This window comes from Ascaphus truei, chromosome 5 (assembly GCF_040206685.1).
Source record: "Ascaphus truei isolate aAscTru1 chromosome 5, aAscTru1.hap1, whole genome shotgun sequence".
NCBI classification, from domain to species: domain Eukaryota; kingdom Metazoa; phylum Chordata; class Amphibia; order Anura; family Ascaphidae; genus Ascaphus; species Ascaphus truei.
The window spans coordinates 96,092,589-96,119,593 of NC_134487.1; the positions used below are offsets into that span (position 1 = coordinate 96,092,589).

The 27,005-nt window shown below is 45.2% G+C and overlaps 1 protein-coding gene across 1 annotated transcript in view; it reads right to left on the minus strand.

The window, feature by feature from the left end:
* Nucleotides 1-27,005, minus strand: part of LGR5 (leucine rich repeat containing G protein-coupled receptor 5) — a 211,320-nt gene that overhangs the window by 76,498 nt on the left and 107,817 nt on the right. The window contains exon 3 of the mRNA XM_075600238.1: nucleotides 7,788-7,859. Within this exon, the coding sequence (XP_075456353.1) occupies nucleotides 7,788-7,859 (72 nt within the window). The remainder of the gene's footprint in view (nucleotides 1-7,787; nucleotides 7,860-27,005) is intronic.

A 27,005-nucleotide genomic window follows, 5' to 3' on the forward strand; every position in this document is an offset into this window, starting at 1 on the left:
CCTATATTGTGCTGAAAGTGTTGTAGGTTGCTACCAATCATTGCTGTTTCTAGAACAGCCATTGTCCCAGAATACATTTATTGGCTATTTTGTGCTTCTGGTTGCAGCCCAATTTAGATAATTTCATCATTAACCAGTGTGACTATGGGCCAGATACACTAAAGCTCAGTTAAATCAAAGCAAATAACGCTAGGTTACCTAAATTATTAGCGGATGCTCTTGTCCCTGAGTTTAATGCATATCCACAAAGGCAAATATATGCAAAAACTACAGCTGTTGTATAGCTCATTAGCATAGGCAACGCCTGTCTTACCTAAAGCTGACAATATCCCCATTTAGACCCTGAAATATGTATATATAGTGTCTCTCTGTCTCCACCAAAACCCATATTTCAGGGTCAGGATGGAGATAATACCAACTTTAGGTATAAAAATGCAAAACAGGGAGAGAGTCTCCAAAGACACCTCTTAATTGTATGCACACTTACATCAGTGTATATTTAGGATCAGTTTTAACGAAGAGTCTTCTATTAGACCAGAGTAATGAAGACAATTTAAAACATTTATTCAAATCAAAAGTAAAATAAATTGTGCATATAGGGCCTTATTCAGAAAGCCTCGATAAGGCCCTTATCGAGCACTTATCAACCAAAATGGCTACTCGTATTCAGAAAGCCTCAATAAGTGCTCGATAACGGCCTGTATCGACGCAAAATTTTACCACAGAAAATCGTCAACTGAGCGGTGATCAGCCGCTTATCGACCATTTTCGGAGGGTTGATAAATTTGCGCGATTCAGAGACCCGCGAGTCGGCTGTCGCGGCCTATCGCAACCCATCGCAGCCCTAAAAGGCGTTCTTCTCCCCAAATCCAATACACCACAAACTTTTTGGTAAATTGGTGGGGAGATGGCATCGATGAGCTGCGATGTGTCAGGATTTAGAAAAAATCAGGCCCCTTTCCTGCCTCGGATTGATGTCGGGGGTCTCCGGAGCTGATAGCCATTAATAGCAGCTCCGGACCTCCCTGGCATGCATCCGAGGCAGGAAACATGCATGTACAGCAACTTCATTACCTTAGCGGCTAACCGCTAAGGAAATGAAGGGATTAAACACCCGTGCCAAGCTTACTGTAAGAAACATACAATACAATACTGTGGCTAGCGAGGTTGGGTGAAGGGGGAATTTGGCCCTTAGTGGCTGTTTAGGCATTGCAGGGGGGTTGCGGGGGGTGTTAACCCCTTCATTACCTTAGAGGTTAATAACACTAAGGTAATAAAGGGGTTAACCCAACCGCTACCCAACAGCAAGGTCTAAACACCCATCCTTAGGGATAATACCCCCTTCACCCACCCATGAGGCCTAAGCACCCACCCCTGACTGACTATACCCACCCTATACCCATTGAGTAGTATAGTGGTACATCATACCCATATAATAATAATATGGGCATGATAAACCTCTATAGCACTCAATGAGCACCCTAATCACAATACAGTAATACACAAGACACACAATAATAAAACGTAACTAAACTCCAAAAAAATCACACATCCCTAAATAAAATCAGTAGCCAGCTAATCCAATCAATACAATCAATAGCAACATCAACAATTAATTAATTAAACCATTAACCAATCAAAACAATTAATTCCGAAACCAACTCAAAATGAATAGTAACACTAACCAATCCAAACAATGAATTACTCCAACATTAATGAATTTAAACAGTAAAATAGAAAGAAAGAAATTCTAACAATATCTGAACTAACCATAAAACACATTAGCTAACATAATATAACATTAAGTACAAACGAACACCAATCGCAAACCTTTAATTACATTAAGCATGAAAAAACAATCAATCACATCCACATAATAAATGAAATGCAAAAAAGCAACAGCAATACCAAGCGACAAATGCCCCCCAAATATTGGCATAATAATGTATTAATCTGTACCCTAAAGAGGTGCAGATTAATATATTATCAGTCAATGTGCCTTCCCCAAAAAATCAAAATACACATCCAAAGAATAAACCTGTAAAAAGAGACATTTACAAACATTGAATATATTACTTACCATTAGAAGCGGTGGCCCCCCGACTCCCGGGGTAACAGGAAGCTCACGTACCTTGAAGGCCTCCAACAGCATCCGATGCCATCCGCCATGAAGATCCGGCTCAGGTACCCCAATCTTCTTTTTTCTTTCTTTACTCACCTTCTTTTATCTTCATCTGTAACCATTTCTTCATCTTCTTTATCTTCTTTCTTCATCTGTCAATCCAAAATACCCCATGTTAAATCCCAACCGATGTTGTCCCGTCGTCTTCTTGGGCTCAAATGAAGCGTCACGGCCTTAAATATGGCTTGTGACGTCACGTTTAGCCTCAAAATGGTTAACAGCCACCTGATTGGCTGTTAAAACCATATTCCGACTTTAATTTTTTTTTTGACATGACGTCACTTAAAGGGAATGATGCCAGCCAATCAGAATGGCTGTGCTTCATTTGCCTTTAAGATGACGTCACGAAGCCGGCGTCACATGGTATTTCAGCCAATGAGATTGTGGGAACCAATTCCACACTCTGATTGGCTGAAATACCTTGTGACACAGCGGCCATCTTGGATTTTGTGACGTCATCTAAAAGGCAAATGAAGCACAGCCATTCTGATTGGCTGGCATCATTCCCTTTAAGTGACGTAATGTCAAAAAAAAAAAATTCAAGTCAGAATATGGTTTTAACAGCCAATCAGGTGGCTGTTAACCATTTTGAGGCTAAATGTGATGTCACAAGCCATATTTAAGGCCGTGACGCTTCATTTGAGCCCAAGAAGACGACGGGACAACATCGGTTGGGATTTAACATGGGGTATTTTGGATTGACAGATGAAGAAAGAAGATAAAGAAGATGAAGAAATGGTTACAGATAAAGATAGAAGAAGGTGATTAAAGAAAGAAAAAAGAAGATTGGGGTACCTGAGCCGGATCTTCATGGCGGATGGCATCGGATGCTGTTGGAGGCCTTCAAGGTACGTGAGCTTCCTGTTACCCCGGGAGTCGGAGGGCCACCGCTTCTAATGGTAAGTAATATATTCAATGTTTGTAAATGTATTTTTTTACAGGTTTATTCTTTGGATGTGTTTTTGATTTTTTGGGGAAGGCATATTGACTGATAATATATTAATCTGTACCTCTTTAGGGTACAGATTAACACATTATTATGCCAATATTTGGGGGGCATTTGTCGCTTGGTATTGCTGTTGATTTTTTGCATTTCATTTATTATGTGGATGTGATTGATTGTTTTTTCATGCTTAATGTAATTAAAGGTTTGCGATTGGTGTTCGTTTGTACTTAATGTTATATTATGTTAGCTAATGTGTTTTATGGTTAGTTCAGATATTGTTAGAATTTCTTTCTATTTTACTGTTTAAATTAATTAATGTTGGAGTAATTCATTGTTTGGATTTGTTAGTGTTACTATTCATTTTGAGTTGGTTTCGGATTTAATTGTTTTGATTGGTTAATGGTTTAATTAATTAATTGTTGATGTTGTTAGTGCTTGTATTGATTGGATTAGCTGGCTACTGTTTGTATTTAGCGAAGTGTGTTTTTTTGGAGTTTAGTTACGTTTTATTATTGTGTGTCTTGTGTATTACTGTCTTGTGATTAGGGTGCCCATTGAGTGCTATAGAGGCTTATCATGCCCATATTATTATTATATGGGTATGATGTACCACTATACTACTCAATGGATATAGGGTGGGTATAGACAGTCCGGGGTGGGTGCTTAGGCCTCCCGGGTTTGTATCGGGTCAAGGTGGGTTAACCCCTTAATGACTATAGCGGTTAGTAACCGCTAAGGTGATTAAGGGGCTAGGGGCCATTAGAATGTATTTATTTTGTATATATGTGTAACGGGTATTCCCTTTCGTCTGAACCCACCCAATCTCATATTGGCCCGTGTGGTCTAACCAGCCCCCATTACATGGTCGTGTCTGGTGGTGCACCTGTAGGCAACAGGACTCCTGAGTCTCCCGCATGATGGTATTCGGGGATTGTCAATCCAGACAGGCAGCTGAGGTAGTGTGTGCGAGTCCTACCTATATCACGTGCAGCGCCTCCACCTCATCAGGGTCTATACGTCCGCAGGGAGATGGTCCTGATGAAGAACTCCTTCTTGATGGTGTTGTCCACTGGAGAGTAACTTCACACTCACACAGTGGGGGTATCTTTGAACAGGGCATCTTTATTCATCTCGTATGGGCAAGCTGCCCTTCCCAGCCAGCTGTCTCAGCCGCACATATTGATTTGCTGTCCCTCTGATAGGTACGCCCTCCCAATGGAGTGGGATCCCCTCTCCCCGTATGGAGATCACCCCTGTGCCAGGTCCCTGGACACAGTGTGACTCTTATAAAGTCTGATGTAGAAATGGACCACTAGTTACTGCACTAGTGGATCCTTCCTTCCCAACGTACTTCAACAACTCAGCAACAACAACCTAATTTTGGGCAGTGCTGTGCCTTATATACTTCAGGAACTGTCACAGCTCTGATGTCACTAACTGTGGACTCAGAGCATGTAGCCACTCCCACCCATACATAGGGCACCTCACCAGGGTGTGAAGGCAAACCTCCATGATTACTGCTGACATCCCTGTAACTTACCAGGTTTACTGCCAGCAGGGGAGACAACTGCAGACCATTTTACATGCATGGCTACATATGCTTTCTGGCAACGGAGGACAGAGGGACCTGCTGTTGTGGTAAGTATAACTTTATTTATTTACTTTAGTTATGTATGCTAATGCAGTGTTTAATAATGGGCAAAAAATCTATTATCCATATCTGGATAATAGTTATTTTGCCCATTACTGTAATGTATGGGTTTCGGCAGAGGGGGGAGGGCGTGTATTGATGTTTTTTTAAATATTTATTTAAATATACATTTCTTTAATAATGTAGATGTGCAGGGGGTCTCCGGAGCTGAACCACGTTGGTTTCAGGTCCAGGGACCCCCTGCTTCCCAAGATACAGGCCCCATTATGGGGTGCCGGTATCCCTCTGCATTGAAATGTCCCGCGTCACGTGACCGGGACATTTCCTTGCATAGGAGATACCGGCACCCCATAAAGGGTCCTGTATCTCGGGAAGCAGGGGGTCCCTGGACCTGAAACAAACGTGGTTCAGCTTCGGAGACCCCCTACACATCTACATTATTAAAGAAATGTATATTTAAATAAATAATTTTCGGCCGACATTTCCGCTGGGAGTGGCGGCTCTCTCAGAGCAGCTCTCTCTGCAGCAGAAATGAATCACCAGTTTAGGCCTTTTCAGAGGCTCGATGCTGTCGCTGGCTGTAACTCGCCCATTTTGGGCATTTTGCTATCACTGGTAATCGAGCCTTTCTGAATACCGAGATAGCAACACCCAAAAAAACGTCATTTTACATTCCCTGGCGATTTTTTTTATCAACCCTCTCTGAATAAGGCCCATAGTGTTTAAAATCGAAGTGTGTGTGTGTGTGTGGGGGAGGGGGGGGGGCGGATTGGTATATACAGGGAGGAAACCTATCCACTATTACGTGGGTCTTTCAGTGATATAAGGGCTTATGCAGAGAGGATAGAGAAGGGAAATAGCACCATATTTTGGAGAAAATACTTCCCAGAGAAGCTTCTCCTGCAGAGAACATGGAGAGATTCATAAAATTCTCCACAGCAGGTTTCTTTACTTTAAAAATTGCCAAACACGTGGAGAGATTGGTAAATTCGCCATGTTAAAATAGGGTGGTATGCAGGTAGCATAGATGCACTGCAACTCGCCATTCTGCCCTATATTATAGTGAGTTCAATCTAGCCAGAAAAACTTGGCAATTTTGAATCTCATCAGAAAAATTAGGTAACGCAGCTTTCTGCATACGACCATAACTTGCTCCAATTCTGTGGCTATTTTCTTGCCTTTTACACAGTAAATAACGTTCCTCTCTGCATAAGGCCCATAGAGTGGTAGAGACCCTAGAGTAGGTAATAGTAGAGGCTGGTAACAGTCCGAGTGAGGTAGGTCTTTAGAGAAGGTATAATTGTTCACCTAGGAGCGTCAGTATACAGGTTCCAGGGTGGTGACTGTGACTGTAATTGATTACAGTCTCCCCTCCCCCCCTTTGATTTTATACACTCTGTGTACAATTTATTTAACTTTTTGATCTGAATAAATGTTATGTTTTAATTGTCTTCATTACTCTGATCTAATAGAAGACGCTTTGTTGAAACTGTTCCTAAATATACACCGATTTAAGTGTGCACACAATTAAGAGGTGTATTTGGAGAGACTCTCCCCAGTTTTGCAGTTTTGTTCAATCGCTTACCTCTGTGTAGCACCTTAATTTAGTCCTAGAGCTGTCAATCCCCCTTCCCAACACCTTTATGTATAAACTGATGTTAATTCCCTGTGTTAACTGGAAAGGCATATGGATGTGCGATGTTGGGGGGGACGTCTCTTTTGCATATCATTAGCCCTAAGGGCTAGAAAAATGTAACCATATGCTAATTTAAGGAGTAACACTGGGTTAATGTTTATTAATGTTAACGTATTCCCTTTAGTGAATAAGTGTTACTATTAACCTACAGTAACGTTCATTTAGCTTAGCGTTAGGTTAGGTAGCATATCTGAGAGTTAGGCTGAGGTCCCGTTGCACGCGTCCGCACGGCTGGCTTGCTTGCCGGCGGCGCGTGCAACTCGCTAAACCGCGATCTGCGGTCTACAGGCTGCTTTTCTCGGAGCGGGGGGGGGGGCGTGGCCAAACGGGTCGGGGGGGCGCGGCCATGACGTGAGGGGGCGCGGCCATGACGGGAGGGGGCGTGGCCATGACGGAGGGGGGCGGGGTCCAAAACAAAGCAGGGCTCACAGCACTGCAGCAGCTCCACACACAAGCACACAATAGCTGGCTTGCCATTCGTTGAAGGGAGCCAGTCTATGATTGGCCCCTTCGCGTACCATGTGACGCGTTGCCGCAAGAGAACACCATTCTCTCGTGTCTCCTGCTGGCTACCGCGTCACAGCATGTAGCAAGTTAGAAGTGAGGAGGGACTGGGACCCGATCGTGAGTTCAAACAGGAATGGTAAGTTGAGCTCACGCCGCCGCCCGCGCACACGGGCGCAGCGGGTCCCAGCCCTTAGACTACACTGGGATGTTAAACAGAAAACAAGAACAGAAATCACAGTCTCATGGCAAGGAATTGAAATGGCAATACAGCTGGATTCTCTCTGGTTAGAGATCACACCCAAGCATGTGAACAACATACAGTAGGCACTTGTTTTATACAACAAACACAACCCCTTCCAGTTCTAGATTGCACATTCATAGGTGTAAAGTTCTAGCTCTGCTACATTGAGTGTCATATATCACAACTTCTCGACACCTTCATGAAGGGAGGATCAAAGCACCTGACTTCATCCTACAATTACCATAAAGAAGGCACCACTGCTATAGTTTGGGTGTTCACAGTTTAATGTAATCTTATGTTACACTATCATATAGTTTGTTTAAGGAACATTATATATAATGTTAGTATAAATCCCTATTATTCTAAATAGTCATTATTTGTATATTACAAAAACATAACCCTGATAAAAGTTACAATGACAAGTGTTGCAGTTTGGAAGGAATCATTGCTAAGATGATGGTGGAAATGTTCAAGCAATTTTTGGCAACACTCGTTTAATTAGTGGCCTGGAGCAGTTGAGAACAGTAATCGTACATATAGACAACAAATGCTTGGTCTACTTACAGCACTTTGAGACTGCTGAGCCCAGCAAAGGCTCCCTTGGGAATGTATGTCAAGTAATTTCCTGCAAGACGTCTGCAAAGTTGAAAAAAAAAAGTAAATACATTTCTCATCATGTGGAACTCATTTAAACGAGATCCATCTAAATGCAACATAACTAAGTACTGACCAGACATGCCAGGAATAATTGTTTTAACGTCTTGCTTTGTTATTGCTTTGTTAAAAAAAAAAAAGAACCAACTGAATAAAAAAAAATGTAAATGTTTCAGGCTTCCTGTTAATTCTGATACTGTACAAAGCCAACATGCACCCCTTTAAATGTGTGTGCCAAGAAAGAGGTGTGCTTCATTCAGCATGAACTGGTAGAGCAGGCAGAGTCTCCCAAGGCACTAGGCTCCAAACAGGCAACATTATTTTTTTAGCATTTGAAAATGGTGTTCGATTGTGAAATAACTATCGTTTCAAGCTAGTTTCCCCAAAATATCCTATTTAATTATCTTGGATCCTATATGGGACCATGACAACTTGACATAAATATGTATAGATAAATATACATATATATATATTTACACCATATATTGTCATATTTACTAAGCAGTGCTAAACCATATACAGTACAACCTATTTCCAGAGATACTTACCTCCGTAGTTGCTCTCGGTAGCCGCTCTGCTCGGCTATCTGGGCTTTAAAGTTTAAAGCTCCCACATCACGCGGGCCAATGGGAAGCTGAACCTGATGACATTACAGCTTCCTATTGGTCCGCAGGGTGCGGGAGCTCTGAAACGCCGCCTTAACATGAACCCTGGTAGCCGGGCAGAGCGGCTACCGGTACATCCTATGGAGGCAATCTAGGATGTTTCGCCGCTGCTGTTTGGCTGCAACCAAAACACAGCTGGCATTCCGCTACTGTGACACTTTGCCACGAGACACTTTGCAGCGATGTTTGTTCCTGCACCCGACCGCCGTCCATCCCCACAAGCCAGGTCTGCCGCGCCCCACTGCCCATTCCAATAACTGCATGTTTAAATGTCCCACGCAAGACCGCTACATTGCCTAGACATTTAAAGATGGCGCGTCTCAGCGGCCTTTCTATGCAGTGTAGCGGTCATGCTCGGGACATTTAAACATGCAGTTGTCGGAGTGGCAGACCTGGCTTGTCAGAACGGGCGTGTGGCGGACCGGGCATCGCGGCAAAGCATCCTGCGGCATGATGTTCTGTGGCTAAGTGTTCCATGGCGGAACGCCGGTGGTGTTTTGGTCTCAGCCAAATGGCCATGGCTAAACGTCCCATTACACTGCAGAGGTAGGTATCTCTGCAAGTAGGTGGTCCCCGGAGCGGAAATGAATGGGGTTCGGTCCCGGAGACCCCCGGCTTCAATGGAGGGTAAAATGTAAAAAAAGAAGAAGCATGGATTGCCGCTTTAAATGTGGCGTAAAAGCTTTTCTATGCTCATTGGCCTCAGGGGGGGTTTCTCTATCAATGCAAAGGAACGGGTGCTTTGATGCAGTGCATCATTTTCTGCTTGTGGTTCCAGCAAATGTAAGAAACGTGTTAATAGATTTGATACAGATTGTTTTAAAGGAACGTTTACACCATCTAAAAACTGATGGGCTTTTTAACACAGATGAAAGGGAGAAAGATGATGCACTGAAGTACAGTTTGTTAAATTCTATTATAATATTTGAGTCATGTAATTCCTCCCTTGTACCTCCTAGATTTGCAAGCAGGTGCACACTGTGCAAAGCTTGAGCATAGCACCATGCAATAAAGCAAGATGAAACTGCCTCTGTTGTTCATTTAGAACGCTATGTGCTGCACTGCCTAAGTGGATTTGTAGAAACGTACATTTCTCACTTGAGTATTCTCTTCATGTCTTATAATAGTAAAAATACCATGTATTATAGCTAATGAGATTGGCACTGCAGATTCAATGTTACAAGTCTCATAAGCAAATAACATGCTTATGGCATTTTTACTTTACAGAAGTTTTATTTCAGAATGAATGTCTTTATGATTAAGTATTACTGTGGCTGTAGCTATTTGCAATGCCATATATATTCATGTTTCCCATGTATAGACCATAAAAAAACATACTTTTTATGAGACTATTTGATTTTGATCAAATCACCCCCATATAATACAGTGCCCGATTAGGTGCTTCACTGACGGGGCATAAAATAACAGCACTTCACAGCTTTGTAACAACAACTATAAAGAATCTAAGTTCTGTATTGTTAGTGATGAAGTGTTATGTCCTGTTACTCTTAATTACTAGAGTGGCACCAGCATATTCCAAGGTCATTTATTGTGGTATCAATACTTCATCTTAGAGGTAATGTAATTATTATATATGTAACTGTAACGATCAATAAAATATGCTTTATCCCCTAATGCTTCAATAACCACTTCCTATGCAGCAATTAGATATTAGTTACATAATAACGTGCATGTTACCCACGGCTCTCTTGGTAACCAGCCTCCTTTTCTAGCAGCTGGCCTCTACTCTACTCCTTGGAAAGTTATTACTATGTTATGGAAAAAAATACCAACGATTGAATGCCAACATTTGAAGTTCATGTGAAGTGTAGATTTTATAGCATCTTGACTAACAAGATCACAAAGGGGTTACAACATACAAATTCAAAAGAATAGTCCTTTAACGTACATATCATTATTTGGTATCTTATTGAAGGGGAATGTTATCTGAATGATATCTCAGTAGTGGAGCATAAACCAATAGAAAAAAATAGCAGTAATAAAAATTTTTAAATAATAAGCACGGCATTTTCACAGCAATGTCCCCTCTGACTACCTTGTTAAGTGGCAAAATGATTTCACGAGGCATTCGGTTTTGTTACAGGACACTTCTGCACAGTCGGCAGCCACTTCTTAGTGAGCGTCTTGTACGGGACTGACAGGGGGTATCGTAGGTCAGTACTAATGCTCATTGTCAAAGCTGTGTGGGAAAATTGTGTAGGGGCTGCCTGCATTGCTACTTGAGGCATTTCAGTACTTCACATACTTTACCACTTTCACCAGCCTCCACTTCATCACTTTCATTGAATTTTAGATTTTCAAGATTGATTTTGTTTGATTATAAGAATAAAAAAAAGTTAGTGCCACATGGGCAGCTGGTGAAATTCCAGCGGTTTCGACACTCGGTGAAAGAGTCCAAACTTGGAACTGGACCAAGTATATTGTTTTTCTCAACCTAAAATGACCTTAGCAAAGAAACAGAAGACCTCGGTGAGACAGCTGCCGATTCTGGTTTAGAACAGTCTAGTGGCAGAAGGCAGTCCAAAACTTAGTGGACTTCTTTTAAGAGTAGCTTCATCTATTCAGTGGCAGTTTAGCAAAGGAGGGAATCAAGCACCTAATGGAGGTCTGTGAGTTGGCTTATACTGGCCCTTTGGGTACCTGTGGAAAACCTGGAATTCCTTGAATCAGCTGGGCCCTCAATGTCTAGACATGCCATATCTCCTGGAATGACTGGGATATTCTTGAAATTTTGAGTAGACTGTCCAGAGACTGACAGAATAACCTAGGTTGTCTGTGACTATAGCAGCAGAGAGAGTTAATCTCCTCTGCATCTATCTGAGGTACCTTGCTATGTATATATCACGACATGTACAGTATGTATATACCGTATGTATGAGTGCATGTGTATATGAATGTATGTATGTATGTGACCAAACTCCATTCAATCTGACACCTCCTAACATCCACAAACCCAAATGGTGTGCTGTGTGCTAGACAAGCTCCATACTAAGGCACATGAGTAGCCACTCATATCTTTTGAACTCTACCCCGTATTTCCCTCTAGATAGTAAGCTCTTACGGGCAGGGCCTTCATTACCTTCTGTATTGTTTTGCGTTTGTTTATTTTTATTTGGTATGCAACCTGTGCAGAATATCTTGGCGCTTTATAAATAAGGGATAATAATATAAATACATTTATGAGCCTGTGTATGTAAAAATAAGTGTAAGCCATATTATAACATTACTGTCCATTATAGGCTTATAGTGGGACCCTACAATCTGTTCCCCCCAAGTGGTCCTTCATACCCCATCCCAACAGTTAGTCCAACCTAGTGAATAAGGTATATCATTGATATGGGCCTGAGCTGGGTAGATAAATGCAAATGGATAAGGCCCAAGTAGCAGGAATGTAAATTGATGTAGTTAAAGACACACCGTTAACACAAAAACGCGTATGGGGGCCATTAGCCATAGCTGCAAGTCACTGAAGGAAACTATCAAGTATTAAGGTCATTGTGCTGTGATGTGTTTTGATATTGGTTTTATAAAGAGAGTTAGCATTTTAAACAGGACGGAGAAAATTAATTACCCACTATATGCCTGAGGCATGAGTTATATCCCATGTTTGATTTATTTCTCTGAGAGTGGTAACTGGAATTCAATTCCAGATGTAGCCATGCCACCTATGGCCACTAACCTGCCCTAGTCCTTGGAGCAAGTCCTGTAAAATCAGGCTGCCAGTAGTTGATATGGGTTTTCCCCACTCACTGGTGCTGCACTTGAGTGACAAGGGGAGGCGGTGACATCAGGCCTAGGCATGTCCAATCATGGGACAGACCTGATGCCATCTTCCTTACTGTAGTTAAGGGCAGTGCCATCCCAAATTTAGTAGTGCCTCTACCCCATTGAGAGAGGCAGGTCACACGACCAAGTGCTTGACTATTGGGCCTTCTATGGTCCTCTTCCCTCCGGGGGAGAGTGAGTACCATACCTCTGCCTCTGCTAGAGGGCAGGGAAGAGCTGGGACTGCTGTGGGTGCCCTTGACCTGTAGTGAAGGTCCAGGGACCATCCTTCAGTGGGTTGCTGAGAGTTGCTACTTTGGCCAGAACCCTGCCGTGTACTGTGTTGCACAGAGAGAGACAATAAACCATTCCTGTTATTATACCTCCTGCCTGGTGTGTGATCTTACTGTGGGGAGAGGTAATCAGTTCTACCATGGGAGATCCCCGTCAGTTCCCTGGAGCCTACGGCAGATGGGGGTGCTACACTGCTAAAGATATGTAGGGTATGAACCTCAGAAGTCTTGTCCTGTGTCCCCTCAACCACCGGCGTCCGACTCAGCCCTCCTGTTACCAGCAGGTATCATGCACCACACGACCAGTAATGGTAGAATCTGCCAGAGGGTGGGGGAAACACCATTACACAAGAAATGCAAAATCATGCACTTGGGCAACAAAAACCCAAAGGCGGAATACAAGATTAATAGCACTAACATGTTAACCACTACAGATCAAAGGGATTGGGTAGGCCAGCAGGTTGCTGGGATGTGTTGGAAAATGTATTAGCAGCAGAAAGAGATAGTGATGCAAATGTGTGGATCATTGGTACTGTACGATCACACCTACAGTGCTGTGTTCATGTTTGGAGACAATATCTCCATAAGGACAAAAATACATTAGAGATTGTGAAAAGAAGGGCAACTGAAATGGTGCATGGTCTGCAATATAAAACATATCAGGAAAATACCTCAACATGTTCAGCTTGGGGAGACAAGGGAGAGACGTGTAATACTGAAACTTTCAAATATATCAATGTTTTCAACACAGTACAGGAGGGCAGCATAATTCAGAGAAGGCAAAGCGCTTAAACTAGAGCTGCTGCTCTGAAGCTACAAGGTGGTAGGCTCTGAGGAAGGGTGAGCAGGTACTTCTTCACGGATAATGTGGTGGATTCAAGGAATAGCCTCCCAACAGAGGTGGTAGAGGCTAATACAAGTTAAAAAGGGAGTTAAAAATGCCATCTAATGCTTTGTTTCTATGATATGCAAACTTTCTATATTCTCCTAGATTTCTCAAAAAGTAAAGGCTACTTATAGTTTATTTGTGTGATTTCATCAACATCTCCCCTTCTGTTTAGCTGTGGGGATCTGTATCTGCTAGACATAACACAGTTACATTTAGATAACTTGCCTTTTATAGTGGGATGGCAGGGTGCGAGCTGGGGTTCTATATAGTTGGTTCCGTTCATGGTTTTCTAGTGGTGACCATGTCACCTTCCCAATTACTGTTCTGCTGACACCACCAACAACCTTGGTGATGTCCACTTGATAAACGTTTTAATTGATGATTAGAAGTCACCAACCTGTTTCCCATCAACCTACCATTCTTAAAATATGTAAAGAAGCTCTGGGCAGACGATGTTCTTAAAATACATTTAAGAAGTCAGCAGCTACAGTACTACACAAATCACATTATGCTTATAGTGTCCAGGAATTCATTTACAGCATCTAGTATCCCGGATGCTTTTCAATGTTATCAATTTTTCCTTGGAAATGTTATTCTGCTTTTTGAGTCAATTTGATTCAGCCAGGACCCTATGATACAAAGCCTCTATTTTTCTGCTCAATGTTGGAGTCACACAACAACACTTACATATGCCCCAGTATGTTTCCAGATATATATAATAACAGTTTAAGGAAGAAAACTCATATCACATACTGTAAGTATATCAAAGTAGCATCTTTTTTATCGATCAAAGAGCTAAAGAGCGTGGCTAAAGCTATAACATTTCTTTTCAACTTCTACCACAGTAAACTACCTTCCCAGGAAATTAAATGTAATTGCCCCATGAAACCATAACACACAAAGACGTGTTCATCTAAAGGTATCATAAAATGCAATAAAGTACAGTATTTAGACATACTAGACAGTATACGAAAGCAAGAACAATGGGACTATTTATTTCTCTGTGTAGACAAGTATGCGCATGACATGATGTTACACTGCAAGATATCATAACCACTAAAGCCATGTTAACAATTTACCAGTGACATTGTCAACAAGCTACACATGCCAAATCAATGCAGCATCCCAACAATACGTTTTCCTAATAATACGAATTAACCTGATTGTGGTATTGAAGTTCTGGCGGCATCAATTCCAAAGTAAGTTCCTATAATGGGCCTACAGTATGTAAGTAAATTCCGTCTGTTTCCCTTGCACCTCATACAGGTACATTCACAAAAAGGGAGTCATTTTGATTTTATAGTGAGATTTTGTCACTAAGCATGGTTACTGATCATAGCACCACAGCACAATGTGTGTGTGTTTTATGGCATGAGAGGCCATTCATTCAATTGCGATAAGGGCATTTCTGGGCAAAAACGTCCATCTTCGCATGAATTTGCATTTTGCAGTACTCATTGAGCTTTGTTTCGCCGACCTACAGAGGTAAGATTTCATTTCGGACAGATTTCCCTTTCTGGAAGGTATTACAGCAAATCAGGTAAAAATCAAAATGCAAATGAGATGCAAAACCGTGCAGATTTTGCACATAGATAATTCTTAATAAATATGGCGATAATGCGAGATTTTATCACGTCAAATTACATTCGATTTTCAGGAGACTTCACATTGCCAAAATCAACTACAATCTGGATCCGAGCATAATCTTGCGGTATTTCCCCCTTGCTAAGTATAAAAGTATAAAAGTCACCCCTCCCCTGCTGCTATTTCTTGGTGTTGACAGGGGACGGGTGGGTGGCGTGTGTACACAGCAAACTTCAGAGGCTGGTAGAGAGGTGCAAAGAGAGGCAACGAGGGGTAGAGACTGACAAATGAAGAAATAATGTATTATTATTTAAATTTATAATATAATTCTAACCCCTTGTGACAGAGTCATGGATTCTGTATATAAAGTGAGGTGCAGTATGTGTGCTTTCCAGCATGGAGGTTAAACGCTTCCAGAGAGACAATATGCAGGTGCACCTGTTTAACTCAGTCTGAACTCCTGATTGCAAAGGGGTTTAAAAAGCAGTCAGTAATCTGCCAGGACTGAGAAACTTTCCCCAACCAGGAAGGACGCTGGTTGGTACGGTTCACCAGGTATGTTGGATGCAGGGCCTGCTGGGACCGGCTTGGACCCCCACCCTGCAGTGGAACCTCCACAACCTGCTGAGGGAGCAGAGCTGTCCTGTCTGAAGGTGTCACAGTTCCAGAGGGATTTCCTGGAATCTCCTGGGATGGATTCCCAACACCACAGTTAAGGACAATATATTTTGCACTCTATAGTTTGTAGTGTTTGGTCTGGAACTGGCCTAGGTTGTCAGTCAGATAGTTAGGCTGTTATGCCTAGTTGGCCTCCCTAAAGTGGAGTAGGCTTTTGGTTTTGATTATTTGGTTTTGCCTTAAAGGGACACTGTGTCTAGAATAGCTTGTTTTGGATGTGGGGACATAAACCACTGAAGGGTTTGTTAAAGCCTCAAAATACACTGTGTGGACTCTTTCTGACCCTACCGCGAGGTCGGCCTGCCACACCCACCTTTACCCAGCTCAAAAAGAGTGCTGCATCGAGGTGTCTTATTTACAGTGGTGCTCAGCACTCTAATTACCTTCTCAGGGTACTGACATCCGGGCTGGCTGGGTGTATATGCTACAAGGTGATAATGAAGGGCGCCGGGAACTTTATTGGTACAAACAAGAGCTTTATTCCTTTGATTGGGTTCCACATATAAGGACATCTTCTCTTCAGACATTAATGAGTGGAAAATAATAAAATTGCATTATATATATATAGACACTCAGACACTCCTGTTTGGAGCACATTCAATTATTCCCATTAGCTCTTGGTGTTACAATGTGGCCTAGAACCAGAAGTAGCATGGTGACATGACACACACTCCAAAATGTGGCACATGAAAATAGATAGACTTTCTTCATCTGTCAACAAAGTACAGTATATACAGTATATAGTAGGTATATAATAGGTCCTTCCAATCAAGTAAACCTGTAATTACACTTTTTTTAAATTCTCTTAGTCATAATTATATTTTTATGTTATTTACTCAATTTGAGTTGGCACCTAATCCTAAATACAATGTAAAAATGTGACTTTTAAAGGCAAAAGTGCAGCTACATAGGTATCCGTTTTCTTTGTTTGATCTTTTTTGATTAATATATTTTCAACTGTAATATTTACTACATACAACGCTCAGTTTACCAATTAGCATATGTAATTTATGTATACTGTGTCTGTCTGTCTATCTAACTAAATACGGAGAAGAAAAGGAAACTCTCTCAGGAGCCCCTTATAGACTGGCATGGTTTACTCAAGCTGTCCACCCTCCAGTGTGTATTATGAAAGAGTATTTAGCACTCATGGCAAGTTTGTAAGTGAATGTCACAAGAGGTTACCGCATACAAAAAGTTGGGAAGTTGGCATGCATCAACATTAACTGCAGCATGTTTCATGAATACTGTTACAGTCAGATTGAAAAGGAACAGTTAGAGGTTGATTCTAGTGCGGATGTGACCGCGATTATGAGTCATAATCTTTTTTGCTGATTGGCACCAATATAATAATAATTACTCACAGAGGACACACACCATTTAGCTTGTGGAGTTGGGATGGGAGTGTAAATACAAACAGATTGATGTAGCCAGGTCCCCCCTGTCATGGCTGACCCCCTCCTTCCTTTCGGCAGACGCTGTGTGCGAGGGAGTGAGGGGGGGCCGGCGCGCGAAGGAGAGATCCCTGGTAGCTGGGGACGGGAGCGGCGAGCAGGCCGGTTGCCGGGGACGCGATCGGGCCGTCGCTAAGGCCGCGATCGCGTTGCTACCGGCCCGGTGGCTCGGGAAGCAGGGCGCCGCCATGTTAGGGCTGTTGCGCATGCGCAGTGCCCGAACCCAGCACGGGAGGATCAGATAGCTCGCGCATGCGCGAGATGAGCATGCCAGCCCCCGGGGTGCATGGGGGCAGAGGCGCCTGACGCCGGGGAGCCAATGGGGCTGAAGGATTTGCCTGGGAAGAGATTGCTACATTTCGCGGGGTTCTGCAGCCACGCAGGCAGTCAGGATCCGGACCAGATAGGGGTAAGAGGTGGATGCAGGGGTCAGTGACCCTCTGCATTAGGCCAGCAGCCCCCAAGGTCCCAGTTAGGTCCTGAGCCATCTAGTAGCTTGTGGAGCTTAGGGACAGGCCCTAGATAGGGACACTGCCCCATTATTGGTTGAATAGACAGGGACACAGTGTTGAAGCCGTGCGGCCCTGTGAGGTGGGTTCTGGGCTCAGGACACCACCAAAGACCCTGCGACAAGGAGTAACATTGTTCGCGCTGGACTTTCAACCCACGCGGTGTGGAGGACCCCGTCGGATCGTGCGGATTTATATCGCGGTACCCGTGGCTGGAGCCCGGGCAGGTAACCTGCAACTCACGTGCACCAACCAGGCCTATCACCAAACATAGTGGCTGCGCAGTCACACATACACATGTACAGTGGTATTTGACTTCGGGAGCACGAGACATTTGGGTGGGGGTTACTGGACACAGGGTGGGGTTACATTGTGGGTGGTTAGCGTCCGCCGTGACGCCTAGAGGTGGTAGCGTCCGCCGTGACGCCTAGTGTGGTTAGTGTCCGCCGTGACACCCAGTGTGGTTAGCGCCCGCCGTGGCGCATGATGAGGTTATGCTGTTATGATGTTATGATGTTATTACGTGATATGTGTGTTTCTATGCAGTAAAGCCCGTCCTGTTTTATTTTCGGTAGCGTTGTGTGGTTGTTTCCTGTGAGGGCCTCCTCCCACTCCGTTGGGATCCCTCCCAGGTGGAGGCGTTGCACCTAGAGATGTATGATATGTATGTACCCCAGGTTCCCCAAGCGGAGGCTTAGGCTCCTGAGAGCCACACATGTTGCACAGCAAGTAGTAGCGGTGGTATTCATAGGGAACACCCGTTACATTTGGAGGCGCTGCTGAGATTCAGACCTGGGGTGCCCGAACTCAGTAAAAATGTCGTTAGGTTACACGTTACCTTCCCGCCAAGAAGTGTACACGTGGGCGGTAAAAAGGCAAGTTCCGCCCTCACAAACCCTTGCTGTAGGACAAGTTCCCGCCAATGCCTCATCCTATGAACTATGTTTAATCCTAATGCAGTACCCAGGCTTAGAAGATGCCAGAATCTTGGGTCGCCGCTCCGACCCCGACGGGTCATGGTGCACCGTATTAATCACTGGGGGATGTGAATTGTCGCCACAGCAAGGCCCATCCAACTTGCGTTTCCACGGGGCCCTCAGCTCAGGGTGTCCTGTTATATATCCTGAAATGCCGATAAAACCCGAACCCTGTAGCCCCAGTACAGACCTGCTAGAGACTAGTATGCGCATGTCCCTGTCCCCACCAGAAAGTGTATGCGGGGATGAGGCCAGTGTATTATCCTGTGCTAATTGTCGCTCAAGCAGACGGAGCTCCAGCCCCAGTAGAATGGGAGAAATCCAATTACTAGCCCAGGCCATCCAACAACTGGGTAGGCCCAAGCACGAATCCCCTTCCCCTCAGCCATACCGCAAGTTAAAGCTCTTTTCAGGGGTAAACCCTACTCCCACTGGTGAAGAGGCTTTTGATGTTTGGAAGGAATATGCTTCACAGGTACTGGAAGAGTGGACCTGTCCTGATGAGGTGAAAAGACAACGAATCATGGAGTGCCTGCGCCCGCCTGCGTCCACTACCATCAAGATGTATAAAGATCAGCATACTGAGGTTACCGCACACCAGATGATGGAGTCGCTTACCCGGGCATATGGTAAGGAAGATGATGTGAGTGAGTTATGGACTAAGTATTACAATCTCCGCCAGAAAGAGGGGGAAGACCTATCCGAGTTCATACAACGGATCCAATTGCTCTTGTGGGAGCTACGTTCCCGCCAAGTCATCAAGGCCTCAGAAGTAAATGAGTATAGGCGCACTCAATTCCTGCGGGGAGCCATACCCACGCACCATATCGTGGTAATGATCAGATGCACGCTACAGAAGGGGGACCCCCCTACTCTAGAAGACCTACTGGATGAGGTGAAGGGTCACGAGGCCTATACTAGGTTGCATACGCCCAAGAAGGCCAAAGACCCTCGCAAGGATGAGACCAAGGAAGCAACAGTGCCCAAAGCAAAGGGAAGCAAGAGCGGTAAGGATACGGCCACCCCGGAGGTGCCTAGGTCCGCTCCCAGGTCACTTGACGGTCCGGGTCCCCGCCCAGACTTCCGTTGCTTCAACTGTGGCGAGCAGGGCCATGTTGCAAGGAACTGTTCGAACCCCACTAAGGCCCAGACCTACACCGTGACCGTGCGGAAGGCAATCTCGTCCCTATCAACCGTACCCGAGGATGTTGCCGAGGAGTCGGGGAGGCCTTCCACGGAGGAGACGCCCCCGGCCGATGCTTACTGCCGAGTAGGGCCCACCGCTGTAATAAGAGTCGTCGTGGAGGGGATATACTCTTCAGCACTTCTGGACACTGGATCACAAGTGACCATCATCTACCGTCCATTCTACGACCAGCACCTCAGCCATCTTCCCTTGCAGTCAGCCGAAAAGATGAAGTTATGGGGACTGAGTAAAGATGATTATCCCATAGACGGAATAGTGGCGGTCAAGCTGGATATCATGCAGTTGAACACTAACAAGTCGCATCCCATGCTGGTGGAAGCTTTGGTCTGTCCGGAGGCTCGAGAACATCCCAGTGCCCCCATCATACTAGGCACGAATGCAGATATTGTGAGGTCGGTGATTCGCTCATTCCTACAAGAAGCCGGCGAGCTACCGTTGTCATCCCTGAATATAGCCCCTGGCCTGCGGGAAGAATGCTATAGGGTGGCGTATGAGGAAGAGTATGGTGAAATCTTTAATCAAGAGCGAGGGTTATTGCAGATTCCACCAGGGGGAGTGAGGCACGTGACAGCGCTGATCAAGTACCCCAGTCGGCACGAACACGACCGATACTTCTCGCTGGACACCCTCCCCGAGTCTGAGAATCAGTGGGGATACCGAATGATACCTGAAGTACGGGATTGGCCATCTACTGTCCCCAGGAAGATTACCGTGTCTATCCAGAACATGTCTCTCCATACCGTGCCGCTGGAAGTAGGACAAAGGTTGGGTAGAATTTATCCTGTGGATCCTGTAGACGACCCAGTGACCGTTCACACTGCCCGTGTGGGAGAAGAGGCCGAGGCACTACAATTCGACTTCGGAGAGTCTCCTCTGGAGGAAGCATGGAAAGAGAAGCTACGTGCTCAGTTGAGAGAGAGACGAGATGTGTTCTCTACTAGTGAGATGGACGTGGGATGCAGCAGAAGCGCTCAGCACACGATTCGTCTGAATGATGACACGCCATTTAGGGAAAGGTCGCGCCGCTTAGCTCCCAGAGATGTGGAGGATGTGCGGGGTGTTCTGAATGAGATGGAAACTACCGGCATAGTGACCGGATCTCGGAGTCCCTATGCCTCACCGATTGTGGTGGTACGAAAGAAGAATGGGTCTGTTTGATTGTGCGTGGACTACAGAACATTGAACAGACGTACTGTGCCTGACCAATACACGCTACCCCGAATAGAGGAGATTCTCAGCGCACTGTCCGGAAGCCAGTGGTTTAGCGTGTTGGACCTTCGATCTGGGTATTACCAGGTTCCGATGAGCCCCTCTGATCAAGAGAAGACGGCGTTCGTCTGTCCTCTGGGATTTTATCAGTTCACTCGGATGCCCCAAGGTATCTGTGGCGCTCCAGCCACTTTCCAACGGCTTATGGAAAAGACGATTGGAGATATGTGTCCGCGTGAGTGTTTGGTCTACCTAGACGACATAATTGTGTTCGGAGCCACCCTTGAAGAACACGAGACTAGGCTGATGAAAGTGTTGGATCGCTTAGAGAAAGAAGGCCTGAAGCTCTCCTTGGATAAGTGCCGCTTCTGTCGAACATCGGTCACTTATGTGGGTCATATCGTGTCTGCAGACGGAGTGGCCACCGACCCGGCCAAGGTGGAGGCAGTGGTGAATTGGCCAAGACCCGAGAATGTAATGGAACTGAGGTCATTTCTCGGGTTCTGTGGATACTATAGACGATTCGTGGACGGATACTCCAAGAAGGCAGCTGTGCTGAACGATTTGCTGAAGGTCTATCCAGAGGAACCCAAGCAGAAGAGGACCCCCCCCAGGACCCCCTTCGGGGATCGGTGGACGCCCGCTTGTGAAGAAGCATTTAAGAGGCTGAAGAATAGTTTAACAGAGGCTCCCGTTCTAGCCTATGCTGACCCGGAGAAGCCTTACATTCTGCACGTGGATGCCAGCCTCAACGGATTGGGAGCTGTGCTACACCAGAAGTACCCCACTGGACTTCGTCCTGTGGCATATGCAAGTAGAAGTTTGACTCCCAGTGAAAAGAATTATCCAGTTCACAAATTGGAGTTCCTCGCCCTCAAATGGGCCATATCTGACAAACTACATGATTACCTATATGGGGTCACCTTCGAGGTCCGAACAGACAACAATCCGCTGACCTATTTACAAACCACGGCCAAGTTAGATGCGACCGGTCACAGATGGTTGGCCACCCTTGCCAATTACCAGTTTTCTATGAAATATAAGCCTGGACCTCTCAATATAGGAGCCGATGCTCTATCTAGGAGATCGGGACTGGGCGAGACCGCCGACGATGGCCCGTGGGAAGAAATTCCAGGACCAGGAATGAGAGCTATGTGTTCCACTGCTGCTATTGTAAACGACCGAGTGGCATTCTCCGAGCTACGAGTAGTGGATTCTTTAGGGTGTCGACCTCAAGCCCTTCCAGAAGCTTACTGCCACCCCGATGGCATGGGTCTAACACAAGACGTTATCTTCACGGTGAAGGAACTGGTACTAGCACAGACACATGATCCTGCGGCTAAGGCTGTCCGAGAGGCCCTACACAAAAATGACTCTTCACTGGTGAAACGGGCTCCTCGCGAGGATGTGAGTCTTCTCATGAGAGAATGGGATAAGTTTGAGATGAATAACGGCCTACTCTATAGGGTTGTTCAATTCCACAATCATCCTGATCGTCGACAATTATTTCTACCTCGGCGTATGCAAGGCCTCGTTTTAAGATCACTACATGACGATCATGGACATTTGGGGGTGGATAAGACCTTGGGTTTAGTGCGAGACCGGTTCTTCTGGCCTAGAATGCGGGAGTCAATTGAACAACACTGCAGAAAATGTCTACGGTGCATTCATAGGAAGACCCTTCCCACCCGTGCTGCTCCAATGGGCCATCTCAAAAGTGCTGGGCCTATGGATTTAGTTTGTATGGACTTTTTGTGCATAGAGCCAGATTCAAAGGGTATAGGAAATGTGCTAGTAGTGACAGATCACTACACTCGATACGCTCAAGCCTTCCCCACGAAGGACCAGAAGGCTACCACAGTGGCTAAAGTACTGTGGGAGAAGTATTTTGTGCATTATGGTCTGCCCAGCAGGATGCACTCTGACCAGGGACGGGATTTTGAGAGCAAGCTGATCAAAGAGTTGCTAACACTGTTGAACATTCAAAAGTCCAGGACTACTCCCTACCACCCAGAGGGAGATGCGCTCCCTGAAAGATTTAATCGGACATTGCTCGACATGCTAGGCACTCTGAAAAATTCCCAAAAAGGAGAATGGAGTAAACATGTTGAGGCCTTGGTGCATGCCTACAATTGCACTAGGCACGAGTCCACCGGGTACACCCCATACTTCATGATGTTCGGGAGAGAAGCCAGACTGCCAATCGACATCCGCCTACGGGTATCTACCGACGGGATACCCAACATGGCTCATTATCGATATGTGCAGAGACTCCAGGACAGTCTGCACCGTGCCTATCAGTTAGCCGAAAGAGCCACCGCTCGACTGAATGCCAATAATAAAAGACGGTACGACCACAAAGTACGCTATAGAGCGCTCCAACCAGGAGACGCAGTTCTCCTACGCAACTTAGGGATTCCAGGCAAGCACAAGTTAGCTGATCGCTGGAGAGAGGGGCCTTTTCTAGTAGAGTCCCAAATGCCGGGCCTCCCTGTTTATCGCATACGTGACGTGAATGGCCGGGTAAAAGTCTGGCACCGAAACCACTTGTTACCTATCTCCCAACTGGGAGAAAGTGAACCCGAAACAGAAACAGTAACAAACGACAGTGAGCCTGAAGAGTCTATTGAGAATCCAGGGCCCACAGATGAGACAATTCAAGACCCTTTAGAGGGAACATCCAACAGAGACTGGTGGGCACCTCCCGAAGGAGCAACAAGTAAGGGGCTGGCTGACAAAGTACCTTCATCAGAATTTTCACCAAGTAACCAATCATTAGATCCTACCACTCCGAGTTTTGTGCCTCAAAGAGACAATGTTCAGTTACAAAGAGACTTTCCCCAAACTGGTTCACCCTCTGCCAGAGAGTCTAGGCCTCAAGCCTACGATGGTCTGTCTCAAGAGGAAGAAATGGAGACTGAGACTCGCAGGAGCCAGCGAGTGAGACGCCCTCCCACTAGAGTGGCTTATGATTTATTAGGGGCACCTCACTATGAGTCTCAGCAGCAAGCTAAAGCCAAGCTAGCCTCAGTTATAAATATGTTTGTTGAACTGTACAATCTCGTTTAGAGTAATCGTTAAGTTGTATTTTAACACTGCATTTTTATTATATAATTTTTGTACACTGTTGGAAGGTTATGTGGTTCAAGCGAGGACGTTGGAGTTCTCACCAGGGGGAGGATGTAGCCAGGTCCCCCCTGTCATGGCTGACCCCCTCCTTCCTTTCGGCAGACGCTGTGTGCGAGGGAGTGAGGGGGGGCCGGCGCGCGAAGGAGAGATCCCTGGTAGCTGGGGACGGGAGCGGCGAGCAGGCCGGTTGCCGGGGACGCGATCGGGCCGTCGCTAAGGCCGCGATCGCGTTGCTACCGGCCCGGTGGCTCGGGAAGCAGGGCGCCGCCATGTTAGGGCTGTTGCGCATACGCAGTGCCCGAACCCAGCGCGGGAGGATCAGATAGCTCGCGCATGCGCGAGATGAGCATGCCAGCCCCCGGGGTGCATGGGGGCAGAGGCGCCTGACGCCGGGGAGCCAATGGGGCTGAGGGATTTGCCTGGGAAGAGATTGCTACATTTCGCGGGGTTCTGCAGCCACGCAGGCAGTCAGGATCCGGACCAGATAGGGGTAAGAGGTGGATGCAGGGGTCAGTGACCCTCTGCATTAGGCCAGCAGCCCCCAAGGTCCCAGTTAGGTCCTGAGCCATCTAGTAGCTTGTGGAGCTTAGGGACAGGCCCTAGATAGGGACACTGCCCCATTATTGGTTGAATAGACAGGGACACAGTGTTGAAGCCGTGCGGCCCTGTGAGGTGGGTTCTGGGCTCAGGACACCACCAAAGACCCTGCGACAAGGAGTAACATTGTTCGCGCTGGACTTTCAACCCACGCGGTGTGGAGGACCCCGTCGGATCGTGCGGATTTATATCGCGGTACCCGTGGCTGGAGCCCGGGCAGGTAACCTGCAACTCACGTGCACCAACCAGGCCTATCACCAAACATAGTGGCTGCGCAGTCACACATACACATGTACAGTGGTATTTGACTTCGGGAGCACGAGACATTTGGGTGGGGGTTACTGGACACAGGGTGGGGTTACATTGTGGGTGGTTAGCGTCCGCCGTGACGCCTAGAGGTGGTAGCGTCCGCCGTGACGCCTAGTGTGGTTAGTGTCCGCCGTGACACCCAGTGTGGTTAGCGCCCGCCGTGGCGCATGATGAGGTTATGCTGTTATGATGTTATGATGTTATTACGTGATATGTGTGTTTCTATGCAGTAAAGCCCGTCCTGTTTTATTTTCGGTAGCGTTGTGTGGTTGTTTCCTGTGAGGGCCTCCTCCCACTCCGTTGGGATCCCTCCCAGGTGGAGGCGTTGCACCTAGAGATGTATGATATGTATGTACCCCAGGTTCCCCAAGCGGAGGCTTAGGCTCCTGAGAGCCACACAGGTTGCACAGCAAGTAGTAGCGGCGGTATTCATAGGGAACACCCGTTACATTAACATACAATAAACAGTGAAAATAATATATCTAGTTGTATATTATTGGCAAACGAGGTTTAGGAAGGTGACGTGGTGGCCTTGGAGCCAAACATGTCAGCACTGATAGTGTCCCACAGTGTCGCTCTCCATAGCCAACATAACATACTTGGTTTAAAATGGTCTTTTTAAATAACCTTCCCCTTCAAACTAGCCTTATGCTGTCTTTCTTTTACCTTGTCCTGTTCTTTGCCAGACAATGTAGGTCATAGAAAAATCCCATAACTATTTATTTTATTATCATTATTTTTGCTAAATATATTTTAAATAACGTAGATTTTAAATAGGAAACAAAATACAGCTCCAGATTATATGACGATGTGTTTTTTATCATATTCACATTTTCCCTATAATCCGAAACCAACCTTTGTGATGAGTTTTAGTAAAACCAAAACAAGGGATCAAGTGCACATCTTTAATGACTATTCAATCACTTAACATACAAAGAAATGTACAGTATGTGCTTGAACAGATCAAATTAATTTGGAGTTTATACGTAACCTGACTCCAGTATGTCTGTTCTACAAATGCCTGACAGTGGGCGTTATCTTATCACTTTTAGAAAAGTACTAACAACAATTATAAGTACACTGTACAGTACATTCTTTCACAACGGTAAATCATCAAACTCTATAATGTATATAATCTTAGACATTCTGAACAACTGGCATACCTGAAGAAGAACTCTATGAGTCTTGAAAGTTTGTATACTACAAATTAGTAGTCCATAAGTACACACTTACAGCTTTAAAGATGCATTCCTTTTCACTTTTGAGTTGAAGTTGCTCACAACGTGACTAGTACATAGCACAAATACAATCCAGTATCAGCAGTATGTAGTATAAAAGATAGATATGGGTACGACAAACTAAGCTATCCCGGTTGGAGATAGAACAATCATATATAGAGAAATTAAAGTCAAGCACACCAGTCAAAAAAAAAAAAGAACAACTAAAGTCAATCAAGTCATACTAAAGTCAATTTAATAGTCCAGATGTTTGGTGAGCGCAGGTATATGAAATCACAAAAAGACAAAACAAAATATGTCTGTGAATAAAGTGTATTTTCTTGTTTGTCAAAATCCAACAGGGTGTGTACTCACAAATTCCCAAATCGTTTGTGCATATCCATAATCAGTAGCAAATGAGGTGTCTGTAAGACGTCTGTCTGTATTTCTTGGGTCCACAGGTATGCACAACCTTTGTGAAATAAGGTGAAGAACCAAAGTGTGGACTGATAAAAATGTTTTTATCTATAGATAATAAAAGATAAGATACACCCATATGGTGTCAGATAAAATTGCACATTTAGTACAAATAATGCAGCGTGACCGGCTGGGATGTGTGGACGTT